Consider the following 19794-nt stretch of genomic DNA (forward strand, 5'->3'; position numbering starts at 1 on the left):
GTGATAATGCATACCTGCAAGATCAATGCCATCCTTGTGTACCATTGGACAGGCTGGAAAACCAAACAAACAAAATAAAACTCTAATTCGGATATTTCACAAACATACTCTTTCCCTGTCCTGAGAACAGGAAACTAATATAATCTTTCCAGAAGTTGATTGTGGAGAGAATCCAAATCAAATGTGACTATGGATTTCTGTGGTTTCGTAAAGATTGAAATGCACTAAGGTCCTTTATTACAACTAAAGGGTCACAGCTTCCTTCTCTCCTGGGTTCATTAAAATCAAGGGTTATTACCTGAGAGCATGTATTAAGACACATCTACCTCATAATGTATTGCCCAGATGAGAATTCTTAATACATTTTACATCTTAATACACTCTTAATACATTGAAAATTATTTACTACATCTGTTTAAGCACAGTTGCTTTTAAACATAGACTCTCATCTGATTAGGGAAGGTTTTTATCAATCTAAACTCTAAACAGAGGAGGGGAGGTTTACTTCCATATGCTCAAGGCCATAAAACTTAATGTCTATATAACAAGCAGCACTGGAAGTTAATATGCTTTTCTGAGATCAAGATGGGACTCATTATTTAACCAGTATCAAATATTTCAGCCGTTAAGCAACATGAGTAAGTACAAATTCCAAAGAACTAACTTGCTGATGCGGTTTCGCAGATAAAAGTAATTAACTCATCTTCGATTTTCTTAAAGGCGTCAAAGTCATCCACAAAGAAGACATGGCGTGCGCTGGGCTTACTGCCAATGCTAACCAACTCTGAGTAATCTGCATCGGCCACACCAATTGCAAAAATGCTATAGCCTGTGGCAGACAGAGAACAGACTTCTGATTACTTTAAATTGTACAAAACACAAATAATGTAATATAAGACACATCCAAATGTTTAAAATATGTTTATTTAGGAAGTCCCATGGGGGTGGATAATCCATTCTTTACAGTTCATTAGAGTTCTGCACATATATATTTCATTATGTGATAATGATTCCATCATCCCCTAAAGAGATTTTCCATTTTAAAGAAACCCAAGAAGACCAAGGCCCCAATTTGTGCTTGAGACGAAATAGTTTGCATTTGAGTAATATCTCTATGGTTGCATATTTTTAAAAGTTACTTTAACATTTATGGTATGAAATATACTTGAAACAGAGACACTGAGCTTATCTCAGTTTTTTTTCAGAAGTAGAAACTGAGACATTAATAGGCCTAGCAACCTAAGGTGGGTCACTATTCAATGCTTGGCAAGTAAACAGAACTATTTGCCATAACTTATGTAATGTAATCTTCACAGCGGTCCTGTGAGAATCTCCACTTTATAAAATAAAATGCTGAGGAATTTCTGTAATAAGGTTCCTTCTCTGGTCCATACACACACATACACACACACACACACACACACACACACACACACACACACACACACACACATATATTCAATCAATATATTTTCTTTTTTAAAAAAATTTACTTTAAATTCTGGGATACATGTGCAGAACGTGCAGGTTTGTTACATAGGTGTACATGTGCCATGGTGGTTTACTGCACCTATCAACCTGTCATCTAGGTTTTAAGCCCTGCATGCATTAGGTATTTGTCCTAATGCTCTCCCTCCCTTGCCCCCTACCCCCGATAGGCCCCAGTGTGTGATGCTCCCCTCCCTGTGTCCATGTGTTCTCATTGTTCAACTCCCACTTATAAGTAAGAACATGTGGTGTTTGGTTTTCTGTTCTTGTTTTAGTTTTCTGAGGATGATGGTTTCCAGCTTCATCCATGTCCCTGCAAAGGACATGAACTCATTCTTTATCATGGCTGCATAGTATTCCATGGTGTATACGTGCCACATTTTCTTTATCTAGTCTATCATTGATGGGCATTTGGGTATGATTAAGAGGCTGAGTTGTTTCTGTAATAAGGTTCTTTCCTTGGTCCTTTTCTTACAGTACTTAGTTGCTAGAGTTCCTTATAAAGGGCATCCTGGATGTAACAAAAGAGTTAGAGAAAATAACCTATTTTCTCTAACAAAACAGTACAATTACAGATTTGTATACCAGAAAGTATTTTAAAAATTACACTGTCTAGTTCATATGAAGAAATATTTTAAAACATTTAAGTAATGCTGATATAGCCTATACATTTGTATTTAGAAAATAACAATTCTAACATTACATTTGGTAGCCACTATTGTTTACATATCTTACCATCTAATTGCATCTCCCTGGAGATTTTGTTCACATCATCTTGTGATCTTCCATCAGTTATAACCACAATAACCTTTGGGATGCCCCTTCTTGTACCTGACTCTGCTGTGAACAAGGTATCTCGAACATACTTAATTGCTTTTCCTGAAACAAAGGAAGGCAACAGTTTGATTTCACTCTCTCCCATTTTTGTTTTTCTGGGGAGGAAAGGGTGGGAACAAAGTTCTTAAATTAAGGAAAGAAAATCTTTTAAAAAATTACTATGCCTTAAAACAAAAGGTCACTTCAGTAGTTACTAATAATGAATTACTTTGAGCCTTAGCTGGGCTTCTTTTGGTCATACCTGTTTTTGTATTTCCTCCTTTGTATGAAATGTGTTTAATTGCATCAAGAAGAGTCTCTTTGGTTTTGTAAGCATTTAGTTTAAATTCTGTTCTGGGGTCATCAGTGAACTGAACCATTGCAACCTGGAGAGAGAAGGTGTATTCATTTTTACACATATGTAGACTTCCACTGGGTCAGTAGTTTTAATTTCTTCATTATCTCATAACAAAATCTCCTTGGATTAAAATTTCTTTCATACAAGTTATATACCAAATTTGAAGACAAATTAAATACATCCTTTCTTTTTCAAAAATTTTATTTTAGCTTCAGAGGGTACATTGTGCAGGTTTGTTACATGGGTAAATGGCATGTCACTGAGATGTGGTATACAAATGATTCTGTCCCCCAGGTAGTGAGCATAGTACTCAATAGGTAGTTTTTCAACCTTCAGCCTCCTTCTTTTTCTCCCCCTACTAGTAGCCCCTAGTGTCTATTGTTCCCATCTTTCTGTCCACATGTACTCAATGTTTAGCTCCCACTTATAAGTGAGAGCATGCAGTATTTGGTTTCCTGTTTCTCTGTTAATTTGCACAAGATAATGGCTTCCAGCGGCACCCGTCTTGCTGCAAAGAACATGATTTTGTTCTTTTTTTATGGCTGCATAGTATTTCTTGCTGTATGTTCACCACATTTTCTTTATCCAGTCCACCATTGATGGGCATTCCATGTGTGTTATTGTGAATAGCGCTGCAATGAACTCATAGGAGTGCATGTGTCTCTAAGTACTTTCAGGAAGTAGTTTTCAAAAAATCTTTCAAGCATGTAGGATTTTTGCCACCTCATTTGACAGTTTAAAAATGGCAGCCTAAGCTCGGTAACTTGACAAATGTCCGAGAATCCGAGTTAGACTCTTTACAAAGATTTCCTTATGAAGCAAACCTATGAAGTAATTACTACTATTCTACTCACTCTACACTTGAGGAAACTGAGCTGCAAAAGACAAGTTACTTGCACATCACAAGAGTGGTCACTGGCAGAGTCAACAGTTGAAGTTAGGTCTATTCTATATCAAAATGTATGTTCTTAACCACTACTATACAAAACTTTCTGGCTTCAGTTCTTACAACTTGCTTTTATTCCTGTGGAACTTTTGGACCATTTTTAATTAATTGTTTTTAATTTGTTTTTCAGAATCATGATGTAAGAAGTAAAGGCAGCATCTTTAGAGTGCTTTCTTTGTTTAAGTGAGCCTTAAGCTGCTACCAGTTTATCAGTCTACTGGACACGTCACCATTTTTATAAAGTCTCCTCCAATTCAAAGGAAATTTCCTTCTTTCTGACTTGAATAGAATTCTCTTTTTTAATAACCTATTTTTATTTTTTATTATACTTTAAGTTCTAGGGTACATGTGCACAATGTGCAGGTTTGTTACATATGTATACATGTGCCATGTTGGTGTGCCGCACCCATTAACTTGTCATTTACATTAGGTATATCTCCTAATGCTTTCCCTCTCCTTTACCCCCACCATGCAGCCATAAAAAAGGATGAGTTCATGTCCTTTGTAGGGACATGGATGAAGCTGGAAATCATCATTCTGAGCAAACTATCGCACGGACAGAAAACCAAACACCACATGTTCTCACTCTAGGTAGGAATCAAACAATGAGAACACTTGGACACAGGGTGTCCTGTGTTTTTTTTTATTTTTTATTTTCAATACTTTTTTTTTCAACACTTTTGGGGTACAAGGGTATTTGGTTACATGGTTGAATTGTATAGTGGTGAGGTTTGAGATTTTAGTGCACCCATCACCCAAGTAGTGTACATTCTATCCAGTATGTAGTTTTTTATCCTTCACCCACCTTCCACCCTCCCCACTCTGAGTCTCTAAGTCCATCATACCACCCTGTGTTCCTTTGTGTAGCTATAGCTTAGCTCTCGCTTAAAAGGGAGAACATATGGTATTTGATTTTCCATTCCTGAATTACTTCACTTAGAATAATGGCCTCCATGCAAGCTGCTGCAAAGTACATTACTTTGTTCTTTTTTTTGACTGAGTAGTATTCCATGGTGTGTGTGTGTGTGTGTGTGTGTGTGTGTGTGTGTGTGTACATATTACATTTTCTTTATCTACTAATTGGATGACAGGCACTGAAGTTGGTTCTATATCTTTGCATTTGTGAATTGTGCTAAAGTAAACATATGTTCCCTGGTATCTTTTGACATAATGACTTCTTTTCCTTTGGGTAGATAGCCATTACTGGGATTGCTGGAACCAAAGGTAAATCTACTTTTAGTTCTTTAAGAAATCTCCATACTGTTTTCCACAGAGGCTGTACTAAATTACATGCCCACCAGCAGTGTATAAGTGTTCCCTTTTCACCACATCCACACCGACATCTATTGTTTTTTGACTTATAATAATGGCCATTCTCACAGGGACAAGGTGGTATCTCATTGTGGTTTTAATCTGCATTTCCATGATATTAGTGATGTTGAGTATTTTTTCATATGTTTGTGGGCCATTTGTATATCTTCTTTTGAGAAATGTTTATTCATGCCATTTTCTCATTTTTTAAAATGAGATATTTGCTTTATTTCTTGCTGATTTGTGTGAGTTTCTTATAGATTCTGGATATTAGTTCTTTGTCAGATGCATAGTTTGCAAACATTTTCTCCCATTCTTGGGTTTGCTGTTTACTCCGATGATTATTTCTTTAGCTGTTCAGAAGGTTTTAGTTTAATTAGGTACCATTTATTTATTTTTGCTTTTGTTGAATTTGCTTTTGGAGTCTTAGTCATAAATTCCTTGCCTAGACCAATGTCCAGAAGAGTTTTTCCCAGGTTATCTTCTAGAATTTTTATCATTTCAGGTCTTAGATTTATGACTTTGATCCATCTTGAGTTGATTTTTGTATAAGGTGAGAGGTTGGGATCCAGTTTCATTCTACATGTGGCTATCCAGTTTTCCCAGTGCCATTTATTAAATAGGGTGTCATTTCCTCAATTTATGTTTTTGAATGTTTTGTCCAAGATCAGTTGGTTGTATGTATTTGACTTTATTTCTGGGTTCTCTGCTCTGTTCCATTAGTTTATGTGTTTACTTTTGTAACAGTACCATGTTGTTTTGGTAACTATGGCCTTGTAGTGTACTTTGAAGTCAGGTAATGTGATGCCTCCAGATTTTATTCTTTTTGGTTAGGAGTGCTTTGGCTATTTGGGCTCTTTTTGGGTTCCATATGAATTTCAGGATTGTTTTTTCTAATTCTGTGAAAAACAATGTTGGTATTTTTATAGGAATTACATTGAATCTGTAGACTGCTTTGGGAAGCATGGTCATTTTCATAAGAATTCTTTCAATCCATGAACATGGGATGCTTCTATTTGTTTGTGTCATCTCTGATTTCTCTTAGCAGTGTTTTGTGATTCTCGTTGAAGAGAATTTCCACCTCTTTAGTTAAGTATAATATATTCCTAGGTATGTCAATTTTTTTTTTTTTTTTTGCAGCTGTTGTAAAAGCTATTGTGTTCTTGATTTGATCCTCAGGCCTTATCTTTTACCTGAGAATTGATTGTTGGTGTATAGCAGTGCTACTGATTTGTATACATTGATTTGTAACCTAAGAGTTGACTGAATTTGTTTATCAAATCTAGGAGTCTTTTGGAGAAGTCTTTAAGTTCTCTAGGTATATGATCACATCATTGGCACACAGCAATAATTTAAACTTCTTCTTTTCCAATTTGGATGCCCTTTATTATTTTCTCTTGCCTGATTGCTCTGGCTAGGACTTCCAGTACTATCTTGAATAGAAGTGGTGAAAATGATTACCTTTGTCTTGTTCCAGTTCTCAGAAGGAATGCTATAAACTTTTTCCATTCAGTATGATTTTGGCTGTGGGGCTGTTATACATGGCTTTTATTATTTTGAGGTATGTCCCTTCTATTCCTAGTTTGTTGAACGTATTTATCATAAAGGGATGCTGGGATTTTATTGCATGTTTTCTGCATCTATGAGATGAACATATGGTTTTTGTTATTAATTCTGCTTATGTGATATATCACATTTATTGACTTGTGCATGTTAAACCCTCTCTGTGTCCCTGGGATGATATTCACTTGATCACAGCGTATTATCTTCTTGATGTGTTGCTGGATTTGTTTAGCTAGTATTTTGTTGATTATTTTTGCATCTATGTTCACCAGAGATATCAGCATATTTTCTTTTTCATTATGTCCTCTACTGGTTTTTGTATCAGGTAATACTGGCTTCACAGAATGACATAGGGAGAATTCCCCTTCTAATCTTTTAGAATATTAGGTTGGTGCAAAAGTAATTGTGGTTTGCACTAATCTAATAGTTTCCATAGAATTGGTATCAATTCTTCTTTGAATGTCTGGTAGAATTTATCTGTGAATCCATCTGGCCCTGGACATTTTTTTTTTTTTTTTTGGAAATTTTTTAAAATTACTGATGCAATCTCACTGCTTGTTACTGGTCTGCTCAGGGCTTATTCTTGATTTAATCTAGAAGGGTTGTTGTTTCCAAGAATTCATCCATTTCCTTCAGATTTTGTAATTTCTATGTATAGAGGTGTTCATAATAGTCTTGAATAATCTTCTGTATTTCTGTGGTGTTGGTTGTAATGTCTCTATTTTCATTTTTAATTGAGACTATTTGAATCATCTCTCTTTTTTCTTGGTTAATCCAGCTAATGGTCTATCAATTTTATCTTTTCAAATAATCAATTTTTTGTTTCATTGATCTTTTTTATTGCTTTTTGTTTCAATTTCATTTAGTTCTGCTCTGATTTTTGTTATTTCTTTTCTTCTGCTAGCTTTGGCTTTGGTTTGTTCTTGTTGAACTAGTTCCTTGAGGTGTGACATTAGGTTGCCAATTTGTGCTTTTTCCGACTTTTTGATGTAGGCGTTGAGTGCTATTAATTTTCCTCTTAGAACTTCTTTTACTGTATATCAGAGGTTTTGACAACTTGTGTAAGTATTATCTTTCATTCCAAATAATTTTTTAATTTCCTTCTTAATTTTATTATTAACCCCAAAATCATTCAGGAGCAAATTGTTTAATTTCCATGTTTTTGTATACTTTTGAGGATTCCTTTTGGAGTTGATTTCTAGTTTTATTTCCTTGTGATCTGAGAAGATGTCTGATATGACTTTGATTTTTAAAAATTTATTGAGACTTGTTTTGTGGCCTATCATGGTCCAGCTTGGAAAATGTTCCATATGCTGATGTGAAGAATGTATATTCTGCAGTTCTTGTATAGAATGTTCTGTAAATACGTGTTAGGTCCATTTGTTCTAGAGTGTAGTTTAAGTCCATTGTTTCTTTGTTGACTCTCTGTCTTGACTATCTGTCTAGTGCTGCTAGTGGAGTGTTAAAGTTTCCCACTATTATTGTGTTGTTGTCTTACTTCTTAGGTCTAGTAGTAATTGTTTTCTGAATCTGGGAGCGCCAGAGTTAAGTGCATATAAATGTAGGATTGTAATATCTTCTTGTTGGATCAATCCTTTTATCATTATATAATGACTTTCTTTGTCTTTTTATTTTACTATTGTTGCTTTAAAGTCTGTTTTATCTGACATAATAATGCTACTCCTGCTTGCTTTGAGTTTCCATTTGCGTGGAATATCTTCTTTTAACCCTTTACCTTGAGTTTACACAAATCCTTACATGTTAGGTGAGTCTCTTAAAGACAGCAGATATTTGGTTTATGATTTTGTATCCATTCTTCTAATCTGTATCTTTTAAGTGGAGCACTTAGGCTATTTACATTCAACATTGATGTTGAGATGTGAGGTACAGTCCCAGTCACCATGTTGTTACCTAAGTACTTTGTTTTCTTCATTGTGTTATTGTTTTATAGGCCCAATGAGTTTTATGCTTTCAAGAGGTTGCATTCTAATGTATATCATACTTTTGTTTCCAAATTTAGAACTTCTTTTAGCATTTCTTATAGGGCTGATCTGGTAGTGGCAAATTCTCTCACCATTTGTTTGTTTGAAAATAACTTTATTTTTCTTCCATTTATGAAACTTAGTTTTGCTGGATTCAGAATTCTTGGCTGACAGGTATTTTGTTTAAGGAGGCTAAAAATAGGACCCTAATCTTTTCTGTCTTGCATGCTTTCTGCAAAGTATCCATTATCCTCTTACAGTACTTCTTGTGCCCAAATTTTCTTAGCCATTCTTTCACAATATATTCCAAATCCATTTGTTTCAGTGTACTTCATTGCTACCACCCTAGTCCAGGCCACCATGATCACTCTGCTGGACCATGAGAGCATCTTTCTGACTGGTCTATCTGCTTCCACTCTTACCCGTATTAGTAATTCACATGCCACAAAGCAGTTGGGGTAATCTTTTTTTCTGAAACACATCAGATCTTGGCTCTCCTTAAAACCTTCCAGTGACTTTCAGTTGCATTTATGATGATACTCAACTCCTTTGATTGTCCACAAGACTCAAGATGATCTGGCTTTTGCCTGCTTCTTCCACTTGTTGTATCCTCACACTCTCACCTACTATATTCTAGCCACAAGTTTTGGGGTATGAAGTTTCAAAAGTCATTCTCACCTTGGGTCCTCTGTACTTATCATTATCTCTGTCTGGAAACTCTATTCTCAGATCTTCAAGTCTGCATCATTCACATCTCAGTTAAAAAGGCACCTCTTCAAAGAGGTCTTTGCTGACCGTACAATTTAAAATAACTGTCACACACAATTTAGAGTAATCCCCTGACATCTTTAAATCACATCACTTTGTTTTCATAGCGTACATCCCTACCTTGTGAATCTATTTGCTTCCCTGTTTATATCTGTCTCTGTCCCTTTTCTCTTGTTTTTTAACTTTTCTTTTAGGTTTAGGGGTACATGTGCAGGTTTGTTAGAGAGATAAATTGCAAGTCGTGGGATTTGATGTACAGATTATTTTATCATCCAGATATTCAGCATGTTACCTGACAGGTAGTTTTTCAATCCTCCCTCTCCTCCTACCCTCCACCTGGTGTTTGTTCTTCCCTTCTTTGTGTCCATAAATACTTGATGTTTAGCTCCCACTTACACATGGGAACATGCAGTATTTATTTTTCTGTTTATGTATTAGTTTGCTTAGGATGCCTCTAGCTTCATCCATGTTGCTGCAAAGGACATGATCTCATTCTTTTCTATTGTTGCATAATATTCCATGATGTATATGTACCACATTTTCTTTATCCAGTCTACTATTGATGGGCATTTAGGTTGATATCATGTCTGCTATTGTGAATAGTGCTGCAATGAACATACTTGTGCATGCATGTGTCTTTATGGTAGAATGATTTATAATCCTTTGGGTATATATCCAACAGTGGTATTCCGGGTTTGGGAATTCTGTTTTAAGTTCTTTGAGAAACTGTCAAAGTGCTTTCTCCAATGGCTGAATTAATTTACATATCTGCCAACGATGTATAAGTGTTCCCTTTTCTCCACAATCTTGCCGGCATCTGTTGTATTTTGCCTTTTTAATAACAGCCATTCTGACTAGTATGTCTTCTGTCCTTACTTTTAAGAATACGAGCCCCACAAAATTAGAGACATTGATTGACATTCATTACGACAGTATAGTACATGGCCATAACAAATCCTTGATACATATTTGTTAAATGAATGAGTTAGTTTCATGTTCCACATGATCTATAGTAAGGTGTTCCTTTCAAGATTTTAAAGTCCTTAAGGGCAGGGAAAATAGTGTGTGTATCATTAAAAGAGACATTCTACCCTAGTATATAATTCCCTGACATGGACTTTCTACCTTGTTTTAGTTTGCTGAACTTAGTACCTTTTAAGGGTAAGCATCCTCCGGAGCTTCACCAGGCATCAATAAGCTGCTTCTAAACACATACCTGTTTATCTTTTCATTTAAGGTTGAGTCCAATCATTATAGTTCCTGACCTACAGTACCTGACAAGTAGCTGTAATAAGAGCTGGAGAAACAATTTCTAAATACATAGAATGAATGAATTATTTATTAGCCTTACTTGGGTTCCATCTGTGCCAATCTTGTTCAGGGCTCCAACAGTGCTATACAGAAAGCTGATGATCTTATTGAAATTGTCATCTCCAATGCTCCAGGATCCATCCACCATAAATACCAGGTCAGCCTTGGCCGCCTTACATACTGAAGACCAACAATGAATTTGAGTCAGAGATAAGGGGAAATTTTAGTAGTTATTAAACCAGTAAGACAAATAATAGTTGCCCTCTGATAAGTGAAGCTCTTTTTCAAAGGGAAGATATAAACTTCTTAATGTTCATATTACAAACTCCTGTTCACTATGCTTCTTTGCTGTAATTACTCTTTTATATTCAAAGCCCCGTTCTTATTCATGACTAAGAAGCTTCTATTATGCATGTGGAAACAGAGAAAGAAAAAAGTGTCCACCAACCACAGCCCAAAAGAATGAAAATGAAAGACTAGGAAAAGATGGGACTAAGGGGATTCAGAGATCAAAGAATCAGCAAACACTGTCTAGTGCCAACTGATTGGAAAAAAAGACACGCTATCACTCTGTGCACCCTGTCCTTTTCTTATTGAATTAGCAAGTTAATGTCAGAGAGATTCAATCTCAGCAGAAAAGCATGTGATAAAATGGAAACAGATTAATCTAATTATAATTTGATATTCATTTGGGCTGAGGCCCTAAACAAACAAATTCTAATCTTGGTTAAAAAATATTCTGTCTCCGTCCTTCTATTGCCCACAGATACATGTCAAGAAACGTACACTAATGTTAGCCAAGGGAAAGTATTATCAGCAGGTATTACATCAATAAAACAATCAAACAAGCAAAAAGAATTAAACAAAGCAAACTATACCAATAAAAACCTACTCTACTGAGAACATTTTTTAAAAGTTCTTTTATGTTATCATGTGCTGTTTCAGATTATCTATGCCTCTCCTCCTCTTCATTAGGGTTGATCACTGCAGTTGACTGTTTTATGATGAAGCAAACAATTTGCTCTTCAATAATCTGAATCTTTTAATCTTATGCCAACTGCACACAAATATTCTATGAGATAATGTGCCTTTCCCCTTTCTTTAAGGAAAACCTCACTTAGTTTTTATTTTATTAAGTACAACTTTATTGCCTTAAAGCTATTTATAATATAAAATAAACCATCTCCAAGTGAGCTAATACTCTAGGGGCGGTATGGATCTGGTGAAGTTGTTCTCATGAGTACTGCGATTTATAAAATTTTACGAATTTGTGGTTTGGACTTAAAGTTGAAAGGAATAACAAGATCTGCTAATTATGAGTTTATAAACAGGTCATCTGTTTCCATGGAAAGATAAAAATGAAAATTAGGTTTCACTTTCAAAATGAGAGAAAATTCTATTAAAAAATACACTCAAAACGAAAAATTTAGTTAGTAAATCAAAGAAAGAAAATATATTACCATGCATGAAGGAATTACCTCTGGGGTAAAAAGTTGTGTTTTTAATGTTCTTCTGTTATGTTTTTTCTATGTTTTAATGTTCATTTAATAAATATTTAGTATTAGTTTAATAATACAAATTTATTGGCTTTTAAATTAAATATACCCAGGACAAACAAAGCCTAAAATACATAGTGCATTCAAGTTGTAAAAGCACCATCTAAAACCATCACAATGAAAATCTCAGAACCAATGTTTCTACTTTGTCAATCCTTAATTTAATCCCACAGACCTTTCCAGATCACATAAATCTTCTATAAGAATTCATGAATGTTGACAGAATAATATCCACACTCAGCTATCAATAAAAATATTCTGACCTCAGAGCATTCTGTAATATCAGCATCAGAGGTACCTAATTAGTAAATTTATCAATTAGGATTCTGTTTCCAGTTCCAATAGTGAGAATAACCATAGATGTTGAGACTAAAGAAGGCTAGATATGAAGCTGGAAGAAGAAAGAATTCGGCATTCCAGGTAGAGTGAATAGCATTCAAAGATGCAGGACAGCATAAGACATGTATGGGGAACCCTGAGTTGTACAATTTTGCTATTATGTAATGTATTCTGGGAAATAATACTGCAAAATAGATTGATTCGTGAAGACTTTGCATGCCATCCTAGGATGAATGTTGAGCTTTATTAGAGTTCTTAATTGCCTCTGTTTCTTTGTGTCTTCCACTCTCCGCAGCATTTGAATCCACTGACTTTAAACTCCGAACAACTTATTTTTATTGTTTCCCTGGTATGTAACAGGCACTTTAAGATGCATTATGAATGGAAGAACTCCTCCAATACAACCTTCTAACGTGTTCCACTTTCTCCTCTCATTCTTCCAGTCCATCCCCCCTATTTCGCCAAAGTTATCATTCTTAAACATAGATTTCATCAGATCACCCTACCTTCTTACAGATTGTCATGACATGCCATTTCCCACAGGATAAAGCCCAAATTCCTAATTTTGTCACATTAACCACTCCATAACTATCCTCATTCTTTTCTCTTTAGTGCCACACTAAAGCATTTATGATTCCCTAAATCCATTAAGCACTTGGATCACTCTTGACAACGAGTGCTATTCATCCCATTACTTATCTCTCAAACTCATTCTTCAAAATGTAGATCAAATTCCTCTTCCTTATGAGTCATTAGTCTGCAGCAGCATTAACTATTACCACTTCTGGGCTACCATAATACAACTACTATTTTATAACTCATAAACTTGACTGGTATTTATCTAGGCAAGCACCCATTTCTCTTTAATACTAAAATAAGCAGAGAGCAGCAATCACGTATTATTATTGTATTTCCCACGCCTACCATAAGAGCTTTGAGAATAAATAGTAGGATTAACAAATGTTCATTACTGAAATGAAAAAAATAATGATCACTACTTTGTTGGGGGCCTTTTTAAAGTTACCTTAATAGCTTAGGTAAAAGGTGATGAGGAACTATTGTGATGAGGAAAGAAAACACAACTGGAAAAGACACTTCAGAGTTCGGCTGGGAAACTATTATTGTACCTAAGAAATTACAGACTGGATTTTCACTCACAAATTATGTAACTATTCTTACTTAATGAATGTTAACTGCTCTCATATTTCAAAAAATTAGTATTAAACAATTCTGTTAGTAAATCCACTCTTTGTGTGCAGAACTGATATTAAATGGATATCATTCAAGCCCATCATGGTTGATAAGCATTTGTATTAAGGAGAAAATTAGGTAGCACAATAAATATACTTTATTAATACCCTGGTTTTAAATGAACAGGCAAACAAAACCAACACAAATCCTAAACCTAGAATCAGATCATTATTCTATTATTATTTTACCTTCTTTTGCTGGTGGAATGGTTGGTGGAAAAGTTGGTGGTCGCGTAGGAAGTGATTCTGTAAAGGAAAGGGAGAAAGGACATCAGTTTGCCATCTCATCTGCGGGAAAGAGAACAAGGTCATGGAGTACTAAATATTCAGGGGAGTCAATGCTTTTGATAACTGTCTTCCCTGAGAATTTAATGAGTACTATAAATCAGCCATAGCCCGTGAAAACTGACTCCATCTATCATCTCATCCTCAAACTGAAGGCTTGAAATGCCATTTTGCCGCCATTCAGTTTACCCAGCAGGAGTCAATGAAATCAAACTGTCAACTACAAAGTGGTTCTTTTTTTTTTTTTTTTTTTGAGACGGAGTCTCGCTCTGTCACCCAGGCTGGAGTGCAGTGGCCGGACCTCAGCTCACTGCAAGCTCCGCCTCCTGGGTTTACGCCATTCTCCTGCCTCAGCCTCCGAAGTAGCTGGGACTACAGGCGCCCGCCACCTCGCCCGGCTAGTTTTTTGTATTTTTAGTAGAGACGGGGTTTCACCATGTTAGCCAGGATGGTCTCGATCTCCTGACCTCGTGATCCACCCGTCTCGGCCTCCCAAAGTGCTGGGATTACAGGCTTGAGCCACCGCGCCCGGCCAAAGTGGTTCTAATGTTGATTTAAGGCAGGAATCCTGCCAACCCATTTGAAAGTTCATCTCCTGTTGCTTTTCACACACACAATAAACTTCATTTCCATTCTGCCTAAGGATTGACCATCAATCCTTGCTCAATAGCACTTTTCCCTTTGCATCCTGCATCCCCCAGGATATTGGTCACCAGTGGACTCTGATTCATTCTGCTCTGCTCAGACTGCATCTGGAAATGTCTTTTGGTTTTGAGGACCAAATGTAACATTGGCAGGCTAAAGTGTGTTTGGATCTTTTCAACCTGGATTATGTGGGAAGAGAAGTCTACGCACTCTGCAGAGGTGTGGCTTGGTTAAAGGATCTGGGGACAGTTAGATCAGAGTAGTGATTATCAATTCTCATTCCAGCTCATGTGGCAAAGCACCAGGAAGTTTTGGTGTCATTAGGCAAACATAAAATACAATGTTATTATGTATTCATTTCTAATTCCTATTTGACACTAAAGACTTAAGAAAAACTAAGAAAATTCTTCTGGTTATCCCAGTTAAATACTCAGGAAAACCCTCCACTAAACATAGCCATTCACAGAGGGGAAGTCTAGCCTCAGGCGATACTGAGCACCAAATAGCTAGAAGGATTTGAGCTCAGGAAGACTGATCATTTGCCAAGAATTTTATAAAGGGTAGTTTCTTCATTGTCAGGAAGGCTAAGAGGTGAGTTGTAAGGTCTTTTCCAACTTTAAGATCCAATAAAATAAAATAATTTAAATAAAATGATTCAACATGAAAAGAATGAGGTAACTATATATTACTAAATGAAAAAATATTCAAGATGATTATTTTGTGAAATAGGTCACAGAATACCATGGCATAATCTCATTTGTGAAAAATAAAACTTACACACACATACACACACACACACATATATACCTTTTACATTTTATATATATGTGCTTTTTATTTTTCACAAATATGTATATATGTATGTGTGTGAAAAGGAAATATTTCTGAAAAGGAAGAACAAGGAAAGAGGGAGGTTGACAATGCACTTTATATTTCTGTTTTACTATTATGGATATATATCACCGTTATTTTTAAAGGTAATTTTTGAAGCTAAAAACTCACAAAATTTAAAAACTGAGAAATTTTTTGTAACTAGGATTGCAAAACTTTCTTAAAAACCCCACAAAATGTTTCTAAAGCCATTTAAAGAATTTTAAAATTTGTGGAAGTAGTCAGTCATCTTAATAATTGTGCATCTTCTTTAATAGGGAAAATCAAGGCATCTCCTAAGTCTGGTCAATAAATCAAGAATGAAATCAGTAAGAGAGTATGGCAGCGAGATTAATATGACTGGGCAGAACATCTGGCCAAAGAATCTCTTGGGTAAGAAGAACCACAGTGAACTGGGGACACATGTTCATATTCTATATGTGACATACAGATTGTCCCTGTCTTCAAGGATGTGAGGGGCTGTCACTCAAAGAGGGAGTAGTCTTTACCTGCATTGCTTCGAAAGGCTGAACCAGAGCCAACGGGTGGAAGCTACAAGAAGACAGATGCCTCCAACATAAGGAAAACATTTACATCAAACAGAGCTATCCAAATTGGATTTAACCCTAGGTTAGTAGTTAACCAGTGTGGGGTCAAGGACAGGAGAAGCTGAAGTAGATCAGGGGTTCTAAACACAAATGTTTCTAGGGGTCAGGTGAGCAATCAATAAGCGCAAAGAAAGTGTAAACATTAAGGTGCAGTAGGAAACTTAAGCACACACGCACTGTCTAAACAGACAGCACTTGGTTCCAGCAGATTGGCACCATGAAGATAGATACTTAGTGTTGCAAGATATTCTGACTTTTCAAAAACTACTTTAAAACTTAAAAAAGTATGGCCCAGAAAAAACATGCCTGATAGTGAGATCTAGCCTTTAGTTTATGACTTTTAAGAAGATAATAATGGTAACAACAGAAAGTACTTGCTCAATGACATACAGGTTGAAAAGCTCTTCAATGAGTATTCTTTTATTGGTTGTTTACTGCCACCACTTGAGGCAAGAGAGTAGTTAATTTCATTGATGACTGAAAAGCTCAGAGATGCTGAATTGCCCAAAGCCATAATGCTAGAAAGGGGCAGAACAAGATCCTCAAACCAACCACTTGACTCCAAGTCTTGTGTACTACCAAGTTCCTATTAACTTCAAAACTATGTGATTTACAATCCATAAGATGGAATTCTAATCAGCAATAAAAAGAAACAAACTACTGACACAATCTATAACATGGATAAACCACAAAAACATATGCTAAGTGAAAGATGACAGATGCAAAAGACTACATATGGTATATTTCCACTTACGTGAAATGTCCAGAAAAGGAAAATGTATAATAAAAGAAAGTAGATTGCCTGAAGTTCAGAGTGGGAAAGGAGATTGACTGCAAACAGCAAGAAAGGTTCTTTGGGTTGATGGAAATGTCCTGAAATTTAATTGTAGGGATGGTGATACAACTCATTACATGTACTAAAAATCATTGAACTGCACACTTAAAATGGTACTTACATTTTACGTTATGTAAATTATACCTCAAAAATACAAGTGGAATATGAAAATACTGCATATTTAAGTGTCGTGAAATAAAGTCTTTGTATTACATAAAAGAAGATGATTTAATTTATTATACTTTTATCCTCTCTTTTTGAAGATTACACGTGCATGATTTCCCTCTGCAAGTGCCGGAGAGGCTGGAAGAGCTATACACAGGCAGTAATCCCTTCTAAATGCCATGTACGTGATAGAGGGGTCACCAAGAAAGCCCATTGCCCAACACCTATTCGGACACAAATCCTCCTGGAATTTCAAGTTTAAATTCAAGATACTGAGTTAAGCACACAAATGCCCCCCAGAATTCACTACATTTCAAACCATTTTAATGTTTGTGCACCCAGGGTCAAGAATCTTTGACTAGAAGTCTTTTCAAGAAGTTGACACTCCCTTGCTCTTTGGAACATATTAAAAGAGGTTTGTTTTAATTTTATACTTTGCCTTTCCCTTTAGTGCATCACATCTGCAGTCAGCTTGGAAAAAGTGCAAGAGCTTCTTAGGCAAGCAGTAACTCTAGGGTCAGCTAGTTGGAACATCTTGGCTCCCTTCCCATCCTCATGGCTGTGGTAATATGCCATTGTTTTAATGTCAGAGCCAAGTCCTCAAACTGCATTTCACACTCCACATATCACAAAAGTTCCTTATGGATCTGGATCACAATATAAGTCATTGTCTCAATTGCTTTACTATCATGTGGACTTCTAGTCTCTTGTGAAACATATATGGAGAATGGAAAAAAAAAAACCATATTGATGACATCAGTGGGCCATAGGCAATGAATTCTGGGACTGAGTAAGAGGAACAAAACTTGTATTACGTATATTCCTGAACAGCAATAGCTAATATTTTTCTATACGGGATAAGGTATTTTCAAAACAGGATGCCTAAAATTCTGTTTGTTCATGAGGAGAGGGATCAGGAGAGAACACACATGACTTACGTGTTTTTTCCATTATGCTCACACTAGGTCCTTCAATCTCCTGGAGCTTTGTATAAACACTGATTTTATATTCAGAATCAGGTTGAAGTCCATAGAAGCAATGCCTGGTTGTACCTCCACCCACAGTTGATTCTTGCTTTTTTGTATCTATAATAAAAACATAACAAAACAAAAACATACGCATATGAAATTTTTGAAACAGAGCCATTGGCAGATGATTTGCTTCTAAAATACTTCACATGTGTAGCCCACATCAGATAAAGCCAGAATGAGTTATATTTGTTTGAAGCATTGTATCTTCTTCCAAAGAGTTAATACACTCATTGGTATTTTTCTATGAAAAATCACATTGTATATGTCCAAAAATGATGTTTACTATTAAAAGGCTTCTGAGATCAACTCTGTACTTAATGGAGAACTATTAATGCATGCAATTATATGCACACATCCTAACTGATCTTCTGGACAGGTGCAGATGTGAGGGCATGTTTTTTTCTCTTTTTTTCTTTTTCTTTTTTTTTTTTTTTTTTGGAGATGGAGGCTTATTCTGTCATCCAGGCTGGAGTGCAATGGCGCGATCTCAGCTCATTGCAACCTCCGCCTCCTGGGTTCAAGCAATTCTCCTGCCTCAGCCTCCTGAGTAGCTGGAACTACAGGCGTGCACCACCATGGCCAGCTAATTTTTGTGTTTTTAGTAGAGACGGAGCTTCACCATGTTGGCCAGGCTGGTCTCGAATTCCTGACCTTAGGTGATCCACCTGCCTTGGCCTCTGAAAGTGCTTGGATTACAGGCATGAGACACCATTCCTGGCCTATTTTTTAAAACCTGAACTCCTTTTTATTCAGTATGATTTTCTGAACACAGTCCAATGTTATATAACATAAACAGATACTTCCTTTTGGTCTCATATAACTTATTACCACCCAAGAGGATACCCTTCTAGGCAGTGGTCTAAAGATACAGGTATGGATATTAGAAGCCCTGGTCCATGGGTCCAGGTTGTCTTCAAAGCTGCCACAACTGCAGGCAAGAGCTTGCAGCAGCACTGGGATCACCGAGGAGTCCTCACACTGCCCAGTATCTCCTTCTCAGCCTTGACTTTTAACTGACACCAATGATTTCCTTCAATCGCAAAAGACATTCCCAGGGAGTTCAGAGGGGCCTCTTCAAATTCCCAGCATCCACTCTGAAAATCCTTTAATTGAGGAAAAAGAACATGGTGCTTACATAGCATAGGGCCATATATGCTGTAGAACTCAGTCTCTCATTTTCTGGTTCATTTTTTATCGACCAAGGAGACATGTCATACACAGCCAATTCACATGGCACCTCCTCTGTCTTTTTCTCCACCATGACAGAGGCACAAAGAACTCTGGAGACCTGACTAACTATTGGCTCCTTTCTTTGTTCATACATCCATAGCAAAATTATGTGCATCTCCTGGAAGAACTAGTGCTGGCCCTTAGGTCCTGAGACAGGAATATGGATTAATTACATTCATCATTTCTTGAGGGTTTATTATATCCAGGTTCCGTGCTTGCTATTTAATTATAACAACAGCAATAAAGATAATAACAGCCAACATTTAATGAGTGCTTATCACATGCCAGGCAATATTCTAAGGAATTCACATGTATTATCTCATTTGATTCTTATAACATTTATAATTATTCCCAATTTAAAGAGATGAAACTAAAGGTCAGAAAAGTTAATAACTTCTTCAAGTCCTTATTCTAATTAACAGAACTGAGATTGTTTA

At 36.2% G+C, this 19794-nt stretch overlaps 1 protein-coding gene across 3 annotated transcripts in view; it reads right to left on the bottom strand.

Moving 5' to 3' along the window:
* Positions 1-19794, bottom strand: part of COL14A1 (collagen type XIV alpha 1 chain) — a 256610-nt gene that overhangs the window by 104441 nt on the left and 132375 nt on the right. For all 3 annotated transcript variants that reach the window (XM_030938097.1, XM_010381456.2, XM_030938098.1), the window contains exons 24-30: positions 18035-18181; positions 13878-13934; positions 10584-10723; positions 2567-2690; positions 2224-2367; positions 665-829; positions 15-53 (exon numbers count right to left, since the gene is read on the bottom strand). In XM_030938097.1, the coding sequence (XP_030793957.1) occupies positions 15-53; positions 665-829; positions 2224-2367; positions 2567-2690; positions 10584-10723; positions 13878-13934; positions 18035-18181 (816 nt within the window). The remainder of the gene's footprint in view (positions 1-14; positions 54-664; positions 830-2223; positions 2368-2566; positions 2691-10583; positions 10724-13877; positions 13935-18034; positions 18182-19794) is intronic.

The sequence above is a fragment of the Rhinopithecus roxellana genome, chromosome 9 (genome assembly GCF_007565055.1).
Source record: "Rhinopithecus roxellana isolate Shanxi Qingling chromosome 9, ASM756505v1, whole genome shotgun sequence".
Classification (NCBI taxonomy): domain Eukaryota; kingdom Metazoa; phylum Chordata; class Mammalia; order Primates; family Cercopithecidae; genus Rhinopithecus; species Rhinopithecus roxellana.